At 38.4% G+C, this 21,988-nt stretch overlaps 3 protein-coding genes across 5 annotated transcripts; all 3 read left to right on the forward strand.

The window, feature by feature from the left end:
* Positions 1–3,098: 3,098 nt before the first annotated feature.
* LOC147869921 (protein NODULATION SIGNALING PATHWAY 2-like) lies at positions 3,099–6,573 on the forward strand. Of its 2 annotated transcripts, XM_087334731.1 has the most exons (3): positions 3,099–3,307; positions 3,769–5,763; positions 6,267–6,573. In XM_087334731.1, the coding sequence occupies exons 2-3, from the start codon at positions 3,801–3,803 to the stop codon at positions 6,407–6,409; spliced, it is 2,106 nt and encodes a 701-aa protein (XP_087190857.1). In that variant the 5' UTR covers positions 3,099–3,307; positions 3,769–3,800; the 3' UTR covers positions 6,410–6,573. The 2 variants fall into 2 exon arrangements, with proteins under 2 accessions (XP_087190857.1, XP_087190864.1); XM_087334738.1 differs by lacking the exon at positions 3,099–3,307 and having other exon boundaries at positions 3,586–5,763.
* A 7,164-nt stretch (positions 6,574–13,737) lies between these two features.
* On the forward strand, positions 13,738–17,934 carry LOC147869922 (D-xylose-proton symporter-like 3, chloroplastic). Of its 2 annotated transcripts, XM_087334754.1 has the most exons (14): positions 13,738–13,984; positions 14,179–14,291; positions 14,368–14,446; positions 14,749–14,808; positions 14,923–14,989; positions 15,096–15,220; positions 15,313–15,414; positions 15,494–15,865; positions 16,102–16,149; positions 16,256–16,318; positions 16,662–16,742; positions 16,918–17,016; positions 17,201–17,338; positions 17,506–17,934. In XM_087334754.1, the coding sequence occupies exons 1-14, from the start codon at positions 13,760–13,762 to the stop codon at positions 17,641–17,643; spliced, it is 1,710 nt and encodes a 569-aa protein (XP_087190880.1). In that variant the 5' UTR covers positions 13,738–13,759; the 3' UTR covers positions 17,644–17,934. The 2 variants fall into 2 exon arrangements, with proteins under 2 accessions (XP_087190880.1, XP_087190885.1); XM_087334759.1 differs by lacking the exon at positions 13,738–13,984 and having other exon boundaries at positions 14,231–14,291; positions 14,741–14,808.
* A 1,432-nt stretch (positions 17,935–19,366) lies between these two features.
* Positions 19,367–21,162, forward strand: LOC147869923 (uncharacterized). Its single transcript, XM_087334783.1, has one exon. The coding sequence runs from the start codon at positions 19,417–19,419 to the stop codon at positions 21,061–21,063; it is 1,647 nt and encodes a 548-aa protein (XP_087190909.1). The 5' UTR covers positions 19,367–19,416; the 3' UTR covers positions 21,064–21,162.
* Positions 21,163–21,988: the final 826 nt, after the last annotated feature.

Raw genomic sequence — 21,988 nt, forward strand, 5'->3', positions numbered from 1 at the left:
CGTAAAGCTCAAATACTTCCTAGTTCACACAAAAGTTTGATTTCACTATTTCAACATAAAGACCCATCTTTTCACTCGTAATAAGAAGGAAGCATCTAGCATGGTATTTGTTACCCTTCAAAAATTGCTTATACATAGGAGAATCATGAGAATGGAATATTAGGTGGACATTGAGTCAAATCTAGCATGGATTTGTCTAGATGAGGATGTATTTATAAAATTGTTTTTTCTCGACATGCTTCTACTTTTCCATAACATGAAATGTCGTAACAATAATTGGACTAATAGTGAACAAAGTTCTAGTGGTAAAAGTTAACTATCACACACATGCACAATAAAGTAGAGGATTTTTTATCAAGGTCATAAAATGTAAGAATTCAAGTTAGTATGCATGTTGTAACCAATGCAGACCTAATGTTTTCATGATGTTAATACTTACCCGGCCATATGTGGCAAATATCCATGACATTTTGCTAGCTCAATCAGAGAGTGTCATCTACAATGAAGCATTCGACAAATTTCTTTCTAAACACAAAGAATTAAGTCATTTTAATTATGTATCGAAATCATATACTGAAATATTGCTCAAATTGCACATGCTTCCTTGTCCAGATGTTATTTCAATATATCATTATGCTACAACATGGGTTGAAGGTGCATATTCAAAATCCACCATCAAATATTGTAATTCACTACATCAACATGCATGCATACTCGTATTGCCCTTTTATATAGCAATGACCACACAAATGTTTCCCTCAAAATCATAATGCAGCATATTATATTTTATATTTGGTAGGAAAGATAGTAAGGCACACAATTGGACCACAAACCAAGCATGTGTAATCTTATCACGTGTCTTGTCAATATTGTAAGCATATCAACACTTTGATGTGATAATGGGTGGTACATATTTGGCGACATGAAATATATAGCGTAGGTTTGATGTTTGATCTCTAGATGTATCTATATCCTACTATAGACATTGAGGGGTCCTTTGTGCTCAGAAATATATGGTGAAGATGGTTAAGTGCACCTTTTTCAAAGCAACTAGACCCAACATGATATTATTGCTCTACAAAAGTCCCTTGTTCTAACATAGTGCCAAAACATCATAAAATTTAATGCAAAATCATTGCAAATATTTGTGGTTGCTCAAATCTTTCCAATGAACCTTGATGTTCATATTATAGCGACAAATTTTCTTTAGCCCCAACATGGAGTGATACAATCTTGAGAGAGGTGCACTTTCCTTAAACCAATTGGGTATGATATTATTGAAAGTGTTACTTCCCTAACATAATTTAGGCATGTAAGGTGGATTCATAATTTCCTCGATTATTGAGTGTTTATTAAATGGGAATACAAATATATTAAAATAAGTTTGAACTCCTTTCTAAGTGGTTGAATAGAATATATATGGAAGATGAGCGCAATAATATGATTTATGGGATGAAGAGATTGAAAAGTGGTGGACAAATTCATTTGAGAACATGTGTTTATGTGGTGACATGGGGGACCGAAACCCAATGGCAAGGGGGCACTAAGCATAGTTATAAAACAGTGTATTAGGAAGATCATGGCTATGCACGAAGTCCACTCCTAGTCATTTCAATAAGCATTTGCATGTAGGTACAACAAATACTTTATTTTCTCTAAACATGTTTTAGTTATACTAATGTTTGATTAAGGATAGATACGAAGTAGGCCATGCAAATCAAAACGCCAATTATCGCAACTATTGTCTCGTTACGGTCCAAAATCCCAACTTGCACAGAATCCAAGTCTCGTAAAGAAGACAACGCAGGACAATGCAATCAAAAGATCCAACGCCTAATCACGCTCTCTGAGTTTTTTGAAGCCTATGCGCAAATTGGCACTTTAATTATTGATACCTATGGGCTAATAGCATGCATGCAATGTTAGGTAGCTTAATTTGTACTTCAATCGCCTGTATGTAAATTCATCGACGACAAATGCCATAATTAGAGTCAATTCCATGTGACAATTCTAGATTTGTGGCAATTGTAAGCAAACATACATATTGCAACTCAAAATCTTTAGGGGAGAAATTCATGAATTTATCCATTATCGAAGCAAAAGTGGAAGGAAATAAAGTCACGATCAACCTACAATAATCTCGATACATATGTGGGTATGGCCAACTTGCGTTGATTGTTTCATTCGAAGAGTAACGAGAGAGTTACGAGGCCAGTAAATGTGCTAGTTGATTAGGATGGGTTTGCTAGTTTGAGTTTCAAGGGTTTCTCTCTGGTGTGACTAGATACTGATCGCCAATAATCCAATACAAGAGTTCTACTCCATTATAAGAAAGTGGGATGCTACAAAGGTCGAAGATTGGGAGGGAAGTCTCCTATACTTTCTCGAGGAACTTACAAGAGCTACCCCTAGAAGCATGCCTGTCGAGGGAATGTAGAAAGCCTTTGCATCTCATGATGTCTGAAATGGGATTGAAGACTATGGTTAATGGTTATCATGCAGAGGAGGAAGTCGAGCACGAGGGGCTCCTCAAGTCTTGATCCCGAGTATTTCTTCAGAAGGGAGGGAAGAAATGGTCTAAGACCTTTCACTCTGCTTCATTGTGGTTTGTTATGGGTTATCATGGCTAGAGCCATTGTAATGTTTTCCCGCCTAAACATTTCGACATGTATGCAGAAGTTCTACTAATGAAGAATAATCTTTTCGGAAATGGTCTGAGACGAACTGTGTGTCCGACAGATGAGGGTGTGTAGCGTGTGGAGGTGTATGTGGGCCGTTATCCAAGCAAAGAGAAGTTGTAGGCATATTACATACATACATACATACATAAAGTACAGTACAGTACATACATATACATACATACAATACAATACATACATACATACATACATACATACATACATACATACATACATACATACATACATACATACATACATCCACATACATGATACAATACACACATACATACTGATACATCCATCCTTAAATATATGCATGCATACATGATTATACATCCATACAGACAGAGACCGTATGTGAGTAACCTTTAGGCTTTAAAGCTTGTCTTGGGGCGAGGGAAGAAGAGCTACATAGAGAGAGAGAGAGAGAGAGAGAGAGAGAGAATGACTGAATGAATGAAGGAAGGAAGGAAGGAACATGGTTTCTGACTCTTCCCCTCTTTTTCCTCTGCAACACCAAACTACTGTGGCAAAGGAAGGGAGCAATTTACCCACCCAAAACCCCACCCCCCCTTTCAAATCTCCATGGCCACTACTACACTTCCATCTTTAATCATTCTCATGTGGTATGTAAATCTTCTCCATTTTCTCCCTCTCTCTACACAAAGTCCATATGCATCTGAGTTCATCTCAGAGAAGATAATCGCCATGATTTAGTTTGCTTAACAAAAAAGCAAAGGTTACACCGACAGAGCAGATTGATTTTGAGGGTTTTCGGTCTTATCCTCCCCTGCTTCCCCCGCTTCAATGGTCTCTGTTTCCCTTAGGGTCACATAGATCCACCGCTGCGATTAGCTTACTTCCTTTTTCATCTTTGCACTTTCAGTCTCTTAATTTTAACTGGCTGTCTTTTTGCATGTCTCACTATCTGTGTACTATATCTGTTCCGATATTTTATAGCCACAGTAATTTTTGTGACCGTATCCCATTTTCTCTTGACACGTGATAGCAAAATTGTTGTGTGCTCTATTGGTTCTAGACAATTAGGACCTTTGAAGTAAGTTCCAAATTTGCGCTATATTTGCAGGGCATGATAATGATATTTGGTCTTGGTTTGGAATGAAACACATTGATTTTTACCCCGCTAGTAATATAGGCCAAATTTATTACAATCCTGTATTGAGTCTAGAAGGAGGAGGAGGGGGTTATGATTATGATTCTATGGATGAATTACTTACAAATCCATTGATTTACTCCACTGCATTAACACCACGCCCAGTGAGTTCACACACATGCAGTGATGGTTCCACTTCGGCCGGGTCCTTTTGTGGGGATCAGTTGATGGGTCTCGTGTTTGACCCAAAATGCACAGAGATTGCACCACTCGAACATACATGGTTTCCTGATTCAGCCGACTTCTCCTATCCGTCACATTATGCTGCGCCAGGCACTTCATGTTCGGGCAATTCGCCTGACTCTTCAAATACTGGTGACCCTGGAATGTCCGATTTTGGCTTGTGGGAAAGACAAAAAAAAGCTGATATTGGCCTAGAAGAGATGTTTGCTCCTTCTTTGAAAAAGAAAAAGACGAAGATGGATGAAGACCCTAGCCAAGGAGGAAGAATCTTTGCTGATGGGTCCAAATTGATTCCTTTTGGACCTAGTGATGCTGAAGGAAATCTGATAACAACTGCCAGTATTGGTGTTCAACTCCCTTTGCAAGATGGGTTCAATGAATATGGGTCTTCTGGTAATCCTTTCACCTCAAATGCCAAGCAGCATTATAATAATGACGGGTTCAAAGAATATACTTCGGCCATTGCTTTTAACACAAACCAGAATGAAAATGGTCCATGTCCATCGGAGAATACTGCTCGAGATGATGGTACAAATACAATCATTACACAAATACACCAAGATGATATACGAGGGTTTGGATTGAATCCGATCCTCGGGTCTCCACTTGGGGCCATTAGGTGTGAGAGTGATTATAATGAGATTTGCCTTGTCCACCTCCTCATTGCGGGTGCTGAGGCAGTGGCCACAAGGGACATGGACTTAGCTTCAGTGATATTGGTTCGGCTCAAAGAGTTAGTCTCTTGTACAGGTAGCACGATGCAACGTGTGGCCACATACTTTACCTGGGGGCTTCAGTGCCGGATAGAGTCAGGGGGGATTCATGGGGATAGATACCACATCGATCCGCAAACAGATATCCTCTCGGCCTTCCAAATTCTTCACGAGGTGTCGCCCTACATCAAGTTTAGTCATTTCACAGCTAATGAGGCAATCCTGGAGGCCGTGGAAGAGGAGCAACATATTCACATTATTGACTTTGAGATCATGGAAGGTATCCAGTGGCCCCCACTTATGCAAGCCTTAGCTTCGAGGAAGGGCGGGGCCCCTGAGCTAAAGATCACTGCCTTGTATCGGCCTTATGCAGACAGAGGGCTCGCCACAGTGCAAGAAACAGGTAAACGTCTCACCGAATTCGCATCGTCACTCGATGTGCCGTTTAGTTTCGGCCTTCTTACCATCAACAGCAGTGAAGATGAGGAACTGAATGCATCAAATATCAAGCTTACAAAAGGAGAAGCCTTGGTGGTAAATTGCATGCTCAATCTCCCACACATGCCACATAAGGCACCCACGACTGTGTCTTCCTTCTTCCGAGGGGTGCGGAGGCTCAATCCTGTCGTGTTCACATTCGTGGAGGAAGAGCTAGGTTGCGGTACAACGACAGCAGCCGCCTCCTTCTTCGAAGCCCTTCATCACTACTCTGCAGTATGCGACTCTCTGGAGGTATGCCTTGAGTCTGAAACTGTGGCTCGGATGCTCGTGGAAAGGGTGTTCCTTGCGCCTCGGATCAATAGCACAGTGGCTGTGTGGAACGGGTTTTGCCGAGCCGAGGTCAGGGCAAAACTGTTGACCGAAAATTGGTGCTCCCTTCTTCGTTCACTCGGTTTCAAACCTCGTCCATTGTCATTCCACAATGTGTCTCAAGCTCAGCTTCTTCTAGGGCTTTACAAAGATGGCTTCAAGCTCGATGAAAGAAGTGACCGCCTCGTCCTGGGATGGCGAGGTAAGCCTCTTTTTGCTGCCTCTGTATGGAATTGATGGAGAGGACATTTGCATATTTTTGTCATCAAATCTATCATTTATGACGGGGGAGTGAATAAGCAAACCATTTGTCGAGTTTGGATTCTGAGATTGGATTTTTACATTTATGCGCAAGTGAGATCATCTGGAGTGATGTAAATTCACTTCTTTGATGCGTGATCTATAATAATATGTTTTGGATGCCTATGTTTCCTATTATCTGTATACCTACCTATGCATTGGCCATAGCAATGGAATTGTGCTAGTCACGATTGGATGAGAACCTGGACAGTTGGATGAAATAAGGGTGGATTTACACTACATAACAGAAAAGTATGTAGAAAATATTTCCCGTCTCATTTCTAAATATCCGTCCAAATTCAGATCAAAATTTTCTTTCTCTTTTGTATATTTAGCCCCACCACTGGGAGGTAATGGTTGGTTCTATAACAATTACTTTTTTGTGTCAATTGGTTGTTTATATAGAGAGAGGAGAGAGTGCAAAAGCAAGCAAAGATGGGAGAGAGAGAGAAGCCCATTTCCTGTCAATTTATTGGAAACATTATATGGTGGCAAAACAGCAATACCCCACCTTGAAAGTGGTTTGCAAACTAGTCAACCTACTATGAAATAAGAGACTGAAATCATTGACAAAATGAAGATAATGGGAGAATATTTAAGGCATGGATTTTTTTTTTTACTTCCCATCAAAGCATGGAACATGAAACATTTAGTTTCCATTGAACAATGGAAGACATGACTAACTTCATTTGTTCTTTATCTCTTTTGTATCATGGACATGCTTGATACAATGTACTATAGTCTATTATAGCTACATTATATTATTATCAGAAGCTATTTGAAGACGTGGTGGGTATAATTTATGGATATGAAAAAACAATTTTTTTTTTAATATTTCAAAAACTAAGGTTGTATCGAGCTTTACTGTGTTAAGTTTACTTGCTAAGCAATCACTTAGTACTTTTAATGCCCAATTCATCTCTTATTAAATATCATTGTGATGATCAATGCACTATGTGGAATCATAATTGAGTGTTTTTTCTTCATGAATATTGCAGAGTTTCTTTGTGACAATGAAAACATGGATGCTATACGTAGCAAAAGTTTACATGAGTTGTAAATCTATGATAATGTCACATGAACTAACAATGGTCAATTGTGTCCTGTTGATGAAGCATTATCAGATTAGGTAATCCAGTATATATTCTATTTATTTTTTAACAGTACATACTACCATTTGAGTTCCAAATGCTTTGTAGGTTATTAAGCATATAGCTATTCTCTAGCAACTTGTCATAGCTTCTTAACATATTGAAGGAGATTTGGTCTTTTGTCTATTGTTAGTTCTAATATATACATCTCAGTAAATGTCTCTAAATAGTTGAAAGGGCAATAATTGTGTATACTATCTCAGCTCTTTAACATAGTGACAGAGCTATTTAATTATCATGAGTTTGTGGTAGATTGTATGATCACAATTGTTATTTGTTCATGCTTGATCTCACAATGGACTACCTAATATATTTGAAAGGGCCCCCATTGAATAAATACGACCTACTTAAAAATGCACGCACATATGTATATAAAACAATATAGAAAATTTTATATGATTGAATAAATACGACCTACTTAAAAATGCACGCACATATGTATATAAAACAATATAGAAAATTTTATATGATTGAATAAATACTACCTACTTAAAGTAACATTCAACATACACACACACACACGCACACACCATACAAAACAAGATAGAAAAACTATAGGGCCCATTATTTGGATCAATTGATGATGCAATTGTGGAACATGAGAGATATTTTAAATAAGTGATGGTAAATGATTGAGTAACAAAGCAAGATCATACGTGAGGGAGGGGTTGAGAATGGGGTTGTCAATGCAAAATTTTGAAGGCAAAATCTAGAGGAACATAGATTAATTACATAATGTCTCGATATTGATTATTAGAAGTCAAAATGTGCTACCCTATCTTTATTTTGAAGACATTACTTGTTACATGATATACCTTGTAAATGTGATAAATTTGATTAGATAACCTTAGAGATTATATTCTAAGCTCCAAAGAGTGTATTTACTAAATATGTAACTAAGGGAGAATATGTCAAAGTAAACCCATCATGTAAAGTTTTCTAGAAATGTTTGAGAAACCAAATATAGTATATACTAAGATGGAACGTGCTCATGGTTGAATCACCAAGTTGGAATATACAAACCTTCCTACTTGGTAGATGTTTGTGAATCATACATTGATAACATCACGGTGTTACAAAGAATAATTATTAAGTATCGATGAACCACGTATTATAAAATAAAACAAGAAGGGATTGTAAACAATGGAGAAGATAACGAAATTTAACTAAGAAAGGAAAATTGTATTGAAGGCTTGACACTAATTTATTCAATCATGATCATTTAGAAGACTTTATGATGAATATTAACATATTTTGGTTTGCAATAGTTAGACATAGGTGTCAACTTGTTAGATTCAAGCATAATTATTAACTCAAATATTAAGTTATTAATTCACATAGGTGTCAACTTGTTAGATTCAAGCATAATTATTAACTCAAATATTGAGTTATTAATTGACATATATCGACTTAGTGGTTTAATGGCAAGTGCTTCACTGCTTTGTAAGAAATCATTCTAGTTTCCCTTTAGTCTGCTTTGCACAAGAAGAAAGATATTTGTAGGTTTAGATGAAGAATAGAAAATGATAGATTTTCTTTCTAGGTCATTGTAAATAAGTAGATTTATACTTTTTTACAAATTATCATTTACATACCAACGGCCAAGTGATCCCATGGATCACTATGCAAACATGCTATAGGTATGTACATTGATGTTTTACAGTATTATTGGAGTGACAAGTGGAATGATTTTTTAATAACATAGAATGAGAGATTGGGTTTTTTGGGGAAAGGAATCACAAACTATTCATCAATGTGATTGTGTGCGAAATGTTGATGATATGAGGGAAATGATACTACGACTCTATAAATCATTGGCTTGGTTTCCACCTTACGTGTTTCATGCTCTTTTATTTTAGAGTTCACCGTGTGTCTACACGAAAGCTGACTTCTTAGCTTGTGCTTGCTTCAAGGACACCCAAATTGTTTTTAATAAGTCGTAGGCAGTTCTAGGTCCATGGGTTCTAGATTATGCAAATTTGGATCGATTGTGACATAACAGATAATTATTTGTGACGTTATCTTTAGTTTATCTCATGGGTTGATGGTAAAGGCTCGATTACCTTTCACCCAATTGACTTCAATGAAACAAGATTTAATACTTAAATCGACATTGATACCATTAAATCAAGATTATGACACTCTAATAAAAAATCAGAGATTTAACTACTTAAATTACTCAACATGGGCATTGCTACTCCCACCTTAGAGAACATTAAAAAGTTATAATGTGTAGAGCTTGGAAATATTAAATAGTAGCGTTTGCAGCATTTTAAGAGACACAAGTCAAAAGGCTCCATGCGATGTTATGGAAATGAGGGAACATCTCTTTTAAAAAAAATTGTGATCGTGTGATGTCTTTCACTGTCTTTAGTTAAAAAAATCCATGCTCATGTTGTGTCATGGGGTTAAAACATGAGGTTTGCTTGAAAGATATTATTATCTTCAAATGTCTAGTTTTTCTTTGCCCTACGATTATTTTCTCAATGTTAAAATTCTCCAATCATGCACAAGTTGGATGTTTGACATGTAAACCCAATTCACCCTTTTTTAAGATCCCTAGTCACTGTATGTAAGCTCACCACCTACTTATAACGTGTTCAATAGGAGAGATAGAGAGTACAATAGCCTTTCTAGAAACTTAAGATATAATTAGAGTGTTATGACACCATTTACGCCACCTTTGAATTGTAGACTTGTAGATTGGAATTTGGTACTACTCATATGATCTAAACATAATGTTAAGAGAATAGTGTTGTACAGTTGAGAAAAGTGAAAAAACAACATAATAAAATACTTTGATATGGAGATGAATGAACATGCATGTTGTTTTCACCAATGAATTCTCAAAATTTAAGTTGATAATGACTTAAACATATTCTAGAAGCGTAAATTCAATGAATGAAAAGAGAGTCACAAGTGAATATGAGTTGAATGCAATCTACCCAAACATCAAATAGTGCGTATTAGTTGACAATTGATATTATTAAACCTTGCGAGATATAATATTATCAACAACACTACAATTTAGATGATCTATTCACGAGCAATAGGAGTGTCCATTTAAGTAGGTGGTGAGCTTATACTAGAACTTGGACTCTTTATACTCACACTAAGCATTAATAATTTATAATAGAACTTGTCCTTAGAGCCTCTAGTCAGAGATTGTCCATATAGGGACCATGCTTATCTAAAGCCTCTTTGGTGTCTCTTTCCACCTCTTGTTAGGCATCAATCAACTCCCTGTACGCTACCTTGCAACATATCACTATAGATGTTGGTAATGTTGTAAGTTCATCAATTTGCTTTTATTCTTGAACTATAAATGACTCATAATGTTTGCATGCTAATATCCAATCTTTTGGGTGTATTTTGCATTTGATTTGTTTGTTGATCCAAGCTAGAATGCTTGGTGGTATTACTAGAACATTTCGTGGATCCATGCAATTGGGTTTTTGAGTGATGATGATATTTGAATTGGCATCACGGATAATTTTTTAATTATGTTTTGACTTTCTACTTAAGTGGTATCCTTTTCTTTGTTAATAAAGGAATAACATGGACTACACTAGCTATACCCTTTTGTGTTATTGGGTGTGTTGTTTTTTCTTGTTGGGTTACCAATCCTTCATATTTTATTCAACTAGATCTTTCCCTATGGACTTTTCTCCTTGCTTGTTTCACTTTGGTTCTCTGATTTGTGAGGTATTTCTTAATTTTTGTTGGGTGCGTCTATATCATAATCCTCTTTGTCATCCTTGTAGATATGTGTCCACTATCAATAAACACATTTGTACGTTTCTTAATCATTATATGTTAATGTGCTTCTTACTAATAGCGTTTTCCATTGCTTTGTTGCATAAGATTCAAAAAGTTGTCTTTTTATACCACATTAGTATTAAGAAACACCCTAAGGTTTTATATGATATATATACATATAGTTAATGACCCCCAAGCTAAGTTCTAATTATTGGCTTAAATAAAATACTTCAGTATAAATTCAAACCAATCCACCCATAAAATATTCATTTGTTCCATATGGCATGAATTGCAATCGTTACAACTCCTTCTGTTATGTATTACCTTTTATGTTATCCAAAGAATCTATGAGATTATGCACAATCTTTGTCCAAATCCTATAAAGTATTTGGGCAAGTCTTTTGGTCACGTTTTGGAATACCTTCAAACATATGGCCTCTCAAATATACCAAATTGTGATACTACTTATACCTAAGTGTTAAGTGACTTAATCTAAGATTTGTACCAATCCTCTTATATTAAAGTCATTAATGATTGACTAATCAAAACATAGTTATTCCTTTTATGTACTTTCTTGTCTCAATTTAAGTGATTGATTATGTCTTTGGGTTGAGTGAGCAAGCTTCTTAGTCGAGTTCAACATAGTGAGATGAAGCTCTCTTAAGTGATATATTATGGTTGCTAAAAAGTTGGCAATGATTGAAAACAACTCCAACTTGTGTCATAAAACTAGAGGTAATTGAAGATTCGATCCCGCATTATAACCATTGTGAGGAGATAAAACTTTGGCCGAGAAAGGACATGGGTTCAGTGTAATGTACTTAGAGCATAAATGATGATTTGGCATCATGGCAAGGGATGTTACCCATCACTTGATGTGATGGGTGAGCTTTTTGTAAGCTCCTAGGGTAAGGGATCATAATAGTAAAACATTAAGAAGTACGCATGAAAGAAAAAAAAATGTTGAGAACAACGCAACATCCCCGCTCAAGAGTTGAATCGATAGGTGGACACCTTAGTGGCTAAGAAATAATTGGCACCTATCTCTTTTTGCATCATTGGCAATAAAATAGACACTAGTCTAATCCTTTATCATCGAGGATTCCCAAGTCTAATTCCTTTGAATTGACTCCATCTCCTCTTCATGACGAGGAACCATTTTGCTATATCTTCAAACTTCACAACTCCTTGGTGGAAGAGTGTTCTCCAACATCCATCAACATCACATTGTCCTTGCTTGGAATGAACCCATTAGATGTGATTGTTATCTTGACCTTCAAAGTACTTTTTGGAGTGCAAGCTCTTCATAACTTGGTGTATCATTTCCTTAGATCTTTATATGCACTCATTTTACCTCGTAAAGATCCTTCGCAATATGAGATGTACTTTTTCTGCATGTAGTGATATGATGCAACTTGTTAGTTTTCTCTTCAATTTTTTTGAAACCTTCTTCATTTAGCTTTGGTTTGATTGACTAATTCATGTTCACTTTCTCAACACAACATGGTCCTAATTATTCAACACAACCTACCAATATGCGGTACTTAATCACAAAAGATTTAACTCGACTAGATGAATTGTTTAGGCATGCAACAACTTATACGAAATATTTAATCCCATAAATTCCTTGGCATGATATCATGTGTCATATCCTTACTCCTCAAGCACACATCAATCATGCTTTCAAAGGTTAATTGCAAAGATATTTCGGCATGCCTATTATCCATTGGTCTCCCCTCACAATCTATTGTCTCTTGCTATGTTCTTCCTCCACATCTTCATTCTCATGATCCATATCTTATTTGCAATTCCCTATTGATTCATCTGTAACCCCTTACCTATTTGTTCTTCCTTTAGCTCAACAATCAACTTGTCTTAACTTTTGCTTTATCATAAAAATCACGACATGTTAGACAAAGCAAATTATGTGGGTGTCATGCCTACCATAAAATACAAAAGCATTGTGCATATCCCAATTATGACACAATCCTCAAATTTTGGGAAATAACAAACAATCTCCGTCTTTGATTTCGGGTTAACTTGTGTGAATTGTACGAACACCCATTGTCTTAGCGACAAATAACAATGTAACAAAACTTGCCAATTTTGAGAAATGTAATACCACAAAGCGATGAGCAATCAGACATTTACTTCTACTCGAACAATGTGAAAGAAGCAATTCCGTGTAGCTACTTCACATTGCTTTAGAGCTAATCCCAGAGGCAAACCCCCAATCAATGCTCTCCATATGAGGACCTTTGATACAGTGGAATTAGAATGCAACTGTAGAGTATTCCAAGATATGCCACTGTCCATAATCAAAGTTATGTACCTTCCATTCTTGTTCAACTTAGATGATAACCATTGAAGAGACTCAATGGAGCAATGGTATAAGAGATTGGTCGTCACTTGTAAAAATGGCGTTTGATCTCGTAAAAGGAAATCATTCCACAACGTTATATGTTTGCCTCTCTTCCTCCAAACCAGGCTATGTTGTTGCATTAGCCACTCTGCACATGATTCATGTATAGCGGTAGCATTTCGTACTTTCGAGATCCCCAAATGTGTCACACGAGATTGAGAGATGAGGGAAAGGGTAGGATTCCATCCGTAACGGATTACGGTGTCGAAATTGGAAAGTCGGCAGTGCGCTACAAATTGTGATGACAAGATTTCTGTATTTGAATGTCTTGATGTTCCAATGGGTGTGCATCGGAATGGGTACGAAAATACGAGTTAAGGGTGATTGATGGTCAGGACCGATCAAAGAAGCCGATAATGGGATATAAGTTAGTTGTAATCCTACTGCTAGTTGATTTGCTCACAGATGTATGTATAGAAATGATATGAAATCTCCTTTCCCTTTCCCTTATCTAAATGCCAACCCAAAAGAGAGCACCCACCCTCATTTGTTTGTTAATAATGCCTTCTCCCCAACTAAATAAGGCCTTCTTGGACACACACACACACACACACAAACACACACACATGGCTTTCCTCTGTTCTTCTTCCTTACACTCACGCCCTAAATCTTCTCCTTGGCTTGGCCCTAATTCATTGCTTGTGCAGCAATCTTCATCCCCTCATCATCGTCAGAAGCAGCAGAAACAACATCACCTCAGTCCCTATCCTGCTCTGTTCTCATCGACCCGATTAACCCTGTCTTCTTCCCCGATGATCAACATTACCAAATCATCTTCACGATCTTATAAGGTACGCATCACTGCATCTCTGTTTATATTATTTCTCTCTCTCTCTCTCTCTCTATATATACACATATGAGATGGGGCGGCGGGTCTTTGGTGAGGTAAGTATTGGAAGGTTTTCTCTCTTCATAATTTTGTTTTTCTTTATTTTGATGCATTTATATCTAACAAAATATGCCTTTGATCAAAAATTTTGGTCAGCCCAAGTGGCATGCTTTATCAAAAGATGACGACGAAGTTTCGGACTCTGAATCACTTGTTACTTCCTCTAAGATATCTGAAGAGTCTTTCAGCTGGACCGCTGCAATTCTTCCGTATGAAACTTCTTCTTCTTTTCCATCATCTGATACACGATACTCATTTAGATTAAGATATAAACAAAACTTTCAGGTTCTTTTTTCCGGCTGTCGGCGGTGCATTGTTTGGATACGATATTGGGGCCACATCTGGGGCTTTAATCTCATTGACGGTAAACCCTTACTATTTCTATATCAATTTGGATATAATCAAATATTTAGTTTCATAAATATCAGTTTTGACCACCTAATGAGAGATCAATCATAGTTAATATAATTAATGTACTGATCAAAATCATAGCATACTATTCAATAGGACATTTACATCTATTTGGACATATCTATGCATATAAAGGCACATAAATAACTTAGATTGCTAATCATGTCTTTTGTAACCCGCAATAATGGATGTCAATTCTGAATAGTTTGTAATATCAGTGTAAAATCTCTCACCTCACTCTCTTTAGGATGACAGTCTGCTGATTTGAGTGGAATTCCATGGTACAACTTAAGTTCCATTGAGATGGGGCTTGTGGTGAGTTCTTTTTCCTACTACATTTTTGTGCTCCATATTAGATGACTAGCCACAGAAAGTGTGATGTCGCAATGTGGTGTCTCACTGTGATGATTATATCTTTTAATGTTTCAGGTGAGTGGATCTCTTTATGGGGCCTTGATTGGCTCTATATTAGCCTTCAATATATCAGACTCCTTAGGTTCATTCATATATTTTTATAATAAAAATTTGCTCATAACCTGCTCATTATTAATATCTCCATCAGGCAAGGACTAATCCATATGGTTTTTATGTTTTTGTTCTAGGTCGGCGCAAAGAGTTGCTAACAGCAGCATCATTGTATATTATCGGAGCTTTGAGCACGTCTTTAGCCCCTAGCTTCATACTTCTTTTAGTTGGAAGACTTATATATGGTCTTGGAATTGGTTTGGTACGTCTTTTTGTTCAATGGGAATTTTTTTTTCCATGTTCGATATTAAGTTTTAAACCTTTTACTTGTCTTTGGGAATTATTTGAAAATAGGCAATGCATGGGGCACCTTTATACATTGCTGAGACCTCACCTTCCCAAATTCGTGGAACTCTAGTGTCATTGAAAGAAGCTTTCATTGTGCTAGGCATACTTGTAAGTTGAAGTGTTGCATTTTTTCATTTTTTGTCATAACTTCAGATCAAATGGCTATACTGCCATATCTTTTGATTAGCTTGGCTATCTTGTAGGGAATGCTGAGATAGGTACAATAGGAGGTTGGCGTGTAATGTATGGGTGTGCAGTTCCAGCAGCTTTGTTGATGGGTTTGGGTATGTGGTGGCTTCCACCATCGCCACGTTGGCTTTTACTCCGTGGTGTCCAAGGGAAGGAACCCTTGGAAATAGCCAAAAGAAATGCGGTACAAGCTTTGTATAAGCTGCGAAAAGGTATTGCAAGTAGCAAGGTGGTGGAAATGCAAGTGGACAAGACACTTGACTCATTGCAGTCATCTGATGCAAAAGAGGAGCCAAAATTCTCAGAAGTTTTTGAAGGTGGCAGTTTGAAGGCTCTTAAAGTTGGTGCTGGACTTGTTTTCTTCCAGCAGGTATAGTGATGGATGATATATGAAATTTCCTATTGCATTTATCTTTATGGCGGCAACATTTTGAAGTACAGAAAATTTGGGCTAATATTTCGAATTTAAGAAAAAATTGAGGGTCTTTGTCTAGTATTACTTTTAATTCATCAGTGAATTTCTTAAAATAATGTAAATAGTGTTTCTCCATTGCCAGACATACTTGGTATTGAAATTTCTTTAAAGAGATCCTTCTTGGGATACAGGTAACTGGACAACCGAGTGTGCTTTATTATGCAGCATCAATTCTTCAGGTGAATCAAACATGTGCATCATGTCATATATTCTTTTTGTGGATTCTTTGCTATGAAAAATTTAAAGAAGAATGTACTAAATTTCCTTTTCCTTTTACAAGAATAGAGTGCAGGCTTTTCTGCAGCTGCAGATGCCACTCGTGTTGCAATCATTATTGGCGTCTTTAAGGTGATAAAAATACAGGAAAAATAAATGAAAAAATAAAATGGAAAAAGAGAAATGTTGGGTTGATGTTTTGGAGGTCTAGTTTTAATGGGGATTTTTTCTATGAAAAAGAATTCATAAGGTAACAAAATTAGGGTTTAGGATTATGCTTGGATACATCTACTTTTGGGATCTCTTGATAACTGGTTTTGGTTTGCTGCAATGTTCTATTCTTGCATATTGTTTTTTTCAATCATACTAAACAATTCTCATCTGAACATATTGATTGCACTTGATGATTCTAAAACTAGGTCATTTGTATGTAAAATTGATCAAAAAGAATTTGAATCTGTTTTGGGTGGCACAGTTGCTTATGACAGCGATTGCAGTTTTTAAGGTTGATGACTTGGGAAGAAGGCCATTGCTAATCACTGGTGTCAGTGGTCTCGTAAGTTTTGTTCAGTATTTGCAATATAAAAATTTAAGTTTTCATTACGGTTTATTGTTATAAAATCATAAATTCTGCTGTTTCTATTATATCTTAGACTATTCTTGAAGAGTTTAACGTGAGGGATGAAGGATAAATCTTGATTTTGGACTGAATGTATCTGATTGTCACACAGGTGCTTTCTCTTTTCCTTCTTGGAACATACTATTCAGTGGGCCAAGGATATTCTATATTGGCTGTTATCTCTCTTCTCGTCTATGTCAGCTGCTATCAGGTGAATATGTAGTACCAATTATAATTTGCAGCTGTTTCTGTAGGAAATTCGTGGTTGCTGATGTGTGTGTATTATGGATGTATCTCTGAGATGTTTATGGGTTAAAAATTAAGAGAGGAAGGAGCAATTGTATGTGTTACAACTCAAAGTGGTGACACCAATCTTCCGACTTTCTGCTATATAGGTTTCTTTTGGACCAATCTCATGGTTGATGGTGTCAGAAATTTTCCCTTTACGAACGAGAGGTCGTGCATTAAGTGTAGCCGTCCTTATCAACTTTGCTTCAAATGCTCTTGTTACGTTCGCCTTTGCTCCCATCCAGGTAGAGCGTTCTACCATGGTGTTTATGATTAATGAAACATAATTTAAAGCTCAAAATCTTTTCAAGACAGTATCGCTTTCATAATGATGAGGATAAGAAAACATAGAACTAAACTTAACTTTTTATAAGAGAGGGTAACTTCATGATGTTATGCATTTGAATGACAGGATCTCTTGGGTGCAGCATGGACATTCTTTGGTTTTGGTATCATTGGTGTCATTGCACTTTTGTTCATAGTATTTTTCGTCCCAGAAACCAAGGGGCTAAGCTTGGAAGAAATAGAAGCCAAGATTTCAAAGCTTTAGAACGTTTGTCTTAGCTAATTAATATGCAGATACGCATATTGACATAATGTGAATGTGAATTGTGAAGATGTTTTCACTTTGTGCTGTTTATCTGAACATATCAGGACATGTAAATCTCTTCATAAAAGTATTTCTGAGAAGGAAAATTCAAGCATATAGTTTTCATCAATCATCAATTTAATAAGCCACTCTTCCATACAAAGCTCAATCGAAATCGCTTCTCCACAGATTGTTCCAAATGTACTCGGTGTTGATGTATGAATAAGCAGCATTGGCTCAAATGTATCAAATTTGTATAAATTGCTTGAGTAGATCATCAGTATGATTAATTCATCTAAATTTGCCTGTTTCTTAGCCTGTTTATGATATTAGTAATGTGTGAGTGAGTTAATATAATGTCATTCTGCAATGATATAAACCTTTGATGTATGCGTCACATCCTGGATCCTCCTATTTAGAATTATAAAGAGCTTAGACTCTCATATAGAAATAATATGATCTATTACAGAAATATTCTGAGTGGATTTTATGTATGTTCTTAAATGACATAATCTGCATATTCTCTTGAGAAAGGGTTCAAGAATGGCACAAGTTTAACAAATGGTAAATGGGTATATATTTATCCTGGTTTTGAAGAAGTAAGATCTATATTGTGATGAAGAATCAGTTGGATGAATATGAAGCGTCTGAAGGCTTGGATGATTGAAGATCAAACCAGTGAATGGACAAGTAGGTAGCCAAAAATTAGGATGCGTGGGCACAAAGTGAGTTTTGATCTAGGTACTACACAAGGCACAAAAGTAAGTTTTGACCTAGACCCAGGCACAAAAGTAAGTTTTGACCTAGACCCATTAGGAATATCATAGATCATGCTTTAGCATGTAATGCATTGTTAATATATTGTTAACCTACAAACAAAATGCTACTATTTGAAGAGAAGTAGTAAAATCAGATCGAATAGGGAAATTTGTATCGACGAAACTTCAAAGGTATGAGAGTTCTTAGCTAGGTCTTGAACCCATGTGGTATTTTCTTGTTTGAAGTCCATAAAATTTCATCAGCAATTAAGGCAATATCGGTTACCATCCATACACGGTTACATGTTTTTAAGATACACGACGATTTTTCTTATTTAACGACGACTAATTTTTTCTTTGACACAAGTTAAGCTTTATGCTTTGGCAAGCTAACAAATGATCATTTATAATTAGCTATCCTAGATGTCATGCTAATAATTGATCTCAAGCTTACTTGCAAGGGAAGGTTTCATGTTTATGAACTCTAAAGGAGGGTTGACAAAACTTGAGTCAGCCATCCAATCTCTTGTAGTACAAAGACTTTTTATTGCGGCGGGAAAGTTTTCTTTAGTAATGGTCTCACTTCCCTCTACATGTGCCATGAAATAATAGCCAAAAGCACTACAAATGCATAGGAATTGAATAGAAACTTAATGCACATTACGTAGTAATGTCTGAAATTTCTTCTCCCTCCCCTCCCAATCAATAGTTTCCAACCGAGAGAACATTCGGCAAACGGTTTCAACGAACGCGTATACGTTTTTCGCAGCATACACACAATTCAAAATTATTGGGCTTGAATGGAGCATATATATTGACAACCTATGGCATTATAGACACCATTGGGTTCGTGACATTGTTCTCCACACAAGGGTGACAAAACGATTTCTCGTGTTGTCAACAATCGAAGTTTGTTGGGTGGGGGGTTCAAAGCGGAAGTGAGGTTGGAGATAATAAATTTAGGAGGATAGGAAGGATGGAGCCGGGTGGAAGGGACACGATCGATGTGGAGCGAGGATCGTCACGAGACAGTGGCCCGAGGATGAGGACGGGGCATGCGGGGCGCTTGTACGAGGCGAGAGACGATGTCGTGGGCAGCTACGAGGAGAGGTTGGAGATAGCGAAATGGGCGGCACGCATCGTGGGCGGGGCGTACGCATTCTCACGGTTCCTCGCATGTTGCGACCTCACGTGGGCATCGGTCGTGCTACTTGGGGGGTTTGTCTCGTTCCTGAAGCCGAGGGACTTCGAGTGGGTGACAGTGCTCCTCCTATTCGAGGCGGCGAGGCTGTGGTTCGCGGCATTCTTCAGCGGGTTGCTGACGCGGGGCCTAACGACGCATAGGCCGAGCCGGCTGACCGAGCTCGGGTCCACCCGATTGTCCGCGGTGGCGGCCAATGCGGCCGAGGGGGGAAATGACATTGGCATTGGCCTTGGCCTAGGGACCCCCGACCCGCGGCTCGGCCGCACGCTCTTCACACGCATCGTCTCACTCAGCTTGCAAGTCATGCTGATCGTGCTGTCCATGCTCATCTCGATGAACCTCACGCGCCACTCGCCGGCCGCGTACCGGAAGATGAATGCGCCCAACCTCTGGTTGGCGGTGGAGATCTTCTACGTCCTCAGCCTCTTCAATTGCTTCGTGGCGCTCATCGCGGTGGTGTCCTACATCCTGGCTTTCTGCCTCCTCAACTGGCCGGACCACAGCCTGGTCTGCTACTTCGACAATGTGCTGGAGAACATCCTGATCAACGGCAGGAGCCTGGTGGACGCCGACCGCTTCTCGTTCGCGGACTTCGGGTACAAGCTGGTGGCCAGGGAGCTTGGGCGGAACATGAGCCCGCCCATGCTGGCCGCCCATTACAAGCGCATGTTGGAGTATCTGTTCGCCGTCCGCCAAGGGGAGGACCATTTGCTCATCTATTTGGAGTACCCGGAAGCTTTGGTCCAGCAGGCCGCAGCTAGCATGCTGGGCTTCTGGGTGTCCCACCCCCACGACATGGGCCTCGAGGTTTCACACCTCGTCCGCAATCTGCCCGAGCGCCTCGTGATGAAGCTCGTCCACAAGTTCGGCTCGGGCCAGGTAGGCTGGGCCGCCGCTGACACTATCCATGCCCTCGCGAAGAACGCCCCGCACCTCATCCTCGACCACGGCACCATCGTCCCCGACGCCATCGCCGATGCCATCAACCCCGCATCCTCCCGCTCCCTCGTGTTTGTCAGGACCCTCGTGTTCCTCGTACACAGCCAGGTCGCGGACCGCGATAACCCACCGTGCTGCCTGCCCGCCTGCCCGCCCCTCGACCGCGTCTTTGATGCCCCCCACCTCGCCTCCCTCCAAGAGAAGCTCCACAAGATCGTCGTGTCGTCGTGTGTCCACCCTCGGTTAAGGGCCGTGTCTGCGTATCTTCTCCTCCTGTTGAACTCCTCTCTCCTCCCGCACCTAGAATCGATCGTCCGACAACGTATCGACACGACACAAGGATATTGGTACGCGTCCGAAGTCGACATGCTCGATACGCTCCACTCCTATTTCAGTCCTACGCCAGAAGATATACCGCTACCATGCGAAATACGAACCGACACGATACTCCAACGCCCTCGATGGACACAAAATCTTTGACACCTCGATGTGAAATACGTGTTCCGACACACTACTAGTCCAACACCGTCGATGGACCACACAAAAACCTTTGATGCCTCCCTCAATGCGGAAGGAACATGTCCAATGAATTATATATGTACATCTCTTGTAGTTTTGCCTATAGGAAAGGTGATGGAAATGCCAGACCATAAATCTCAAGGGGCGTTTTCATTCATTTGTCTCTTTCATTACATTACAAGCATTGCTTGCACACAATAAACAACTATGCATGTAAATATGCGATTAACGCACCTACAACCATGTTATTTTTTCATTAGAATTGCCAAAGGCAAATAATAAATCCATCAGAATATATTAATATCGCAATGTACACATATTAGTGTTCCACCTTGCTCTACGCATACCCAAGGAAAAGAAATGAAACATATCATTATATTCTATATTGGTTTCTATCCCTTGAAGGTATAGAAGACAATGATGGTTTAGCTTGATTCCAATACATTGTTGGTTTCCATCCCTCATAGGGATAGAAGACAATGATGGATTAGCTTGGTTTGTTTGTTTTTAGGTATTTTGGGGTACAAAGCATTTCTTGCTAATAGTCTCTTTTACGAATCGTTTATAAACATAAGAAGGAAGGTTATCCCTGATATTATTCATACTTCTTAGACAGTTTTCATGCAAGATAGGAGTATATTTGATAATATTTTTTTGTTTTGGGAGTTGTCCGCCTCATCAACTATCACCAAGAAAGAGGACTTAGTAATTTTATTGTTAGATTTTGAAAACGCCTATGATAGAGTGAATTGGGACTTTTTAGAAGAGGCGATGAGAAGATTAGAGTTTCCAGAAACTTGGATTATTGCAGTGGCAGCTTTGTATAGATTAGCTTATAGTTCTATCTTAGTAGCAGGAGGTAGAGGAAGAAGATTTCAAACGTCAC

Source organism: Azolla caroliniana, unplaced genomic scaffold (genome assembly GCF_043228905.1).
Source record: "Azolla caroliniana isolate FFs.n. ecotype wild unplaced genomic scaffold, voAzoCaro1.0.p SCAF_1, whole genome shotgun sequence".
NCBI lineage: Eukaryota > Viridiplantae > Streptophyta > Polypodiopsida > Salviniales > Salviniaceae > Azolla > Azolla caroliniana.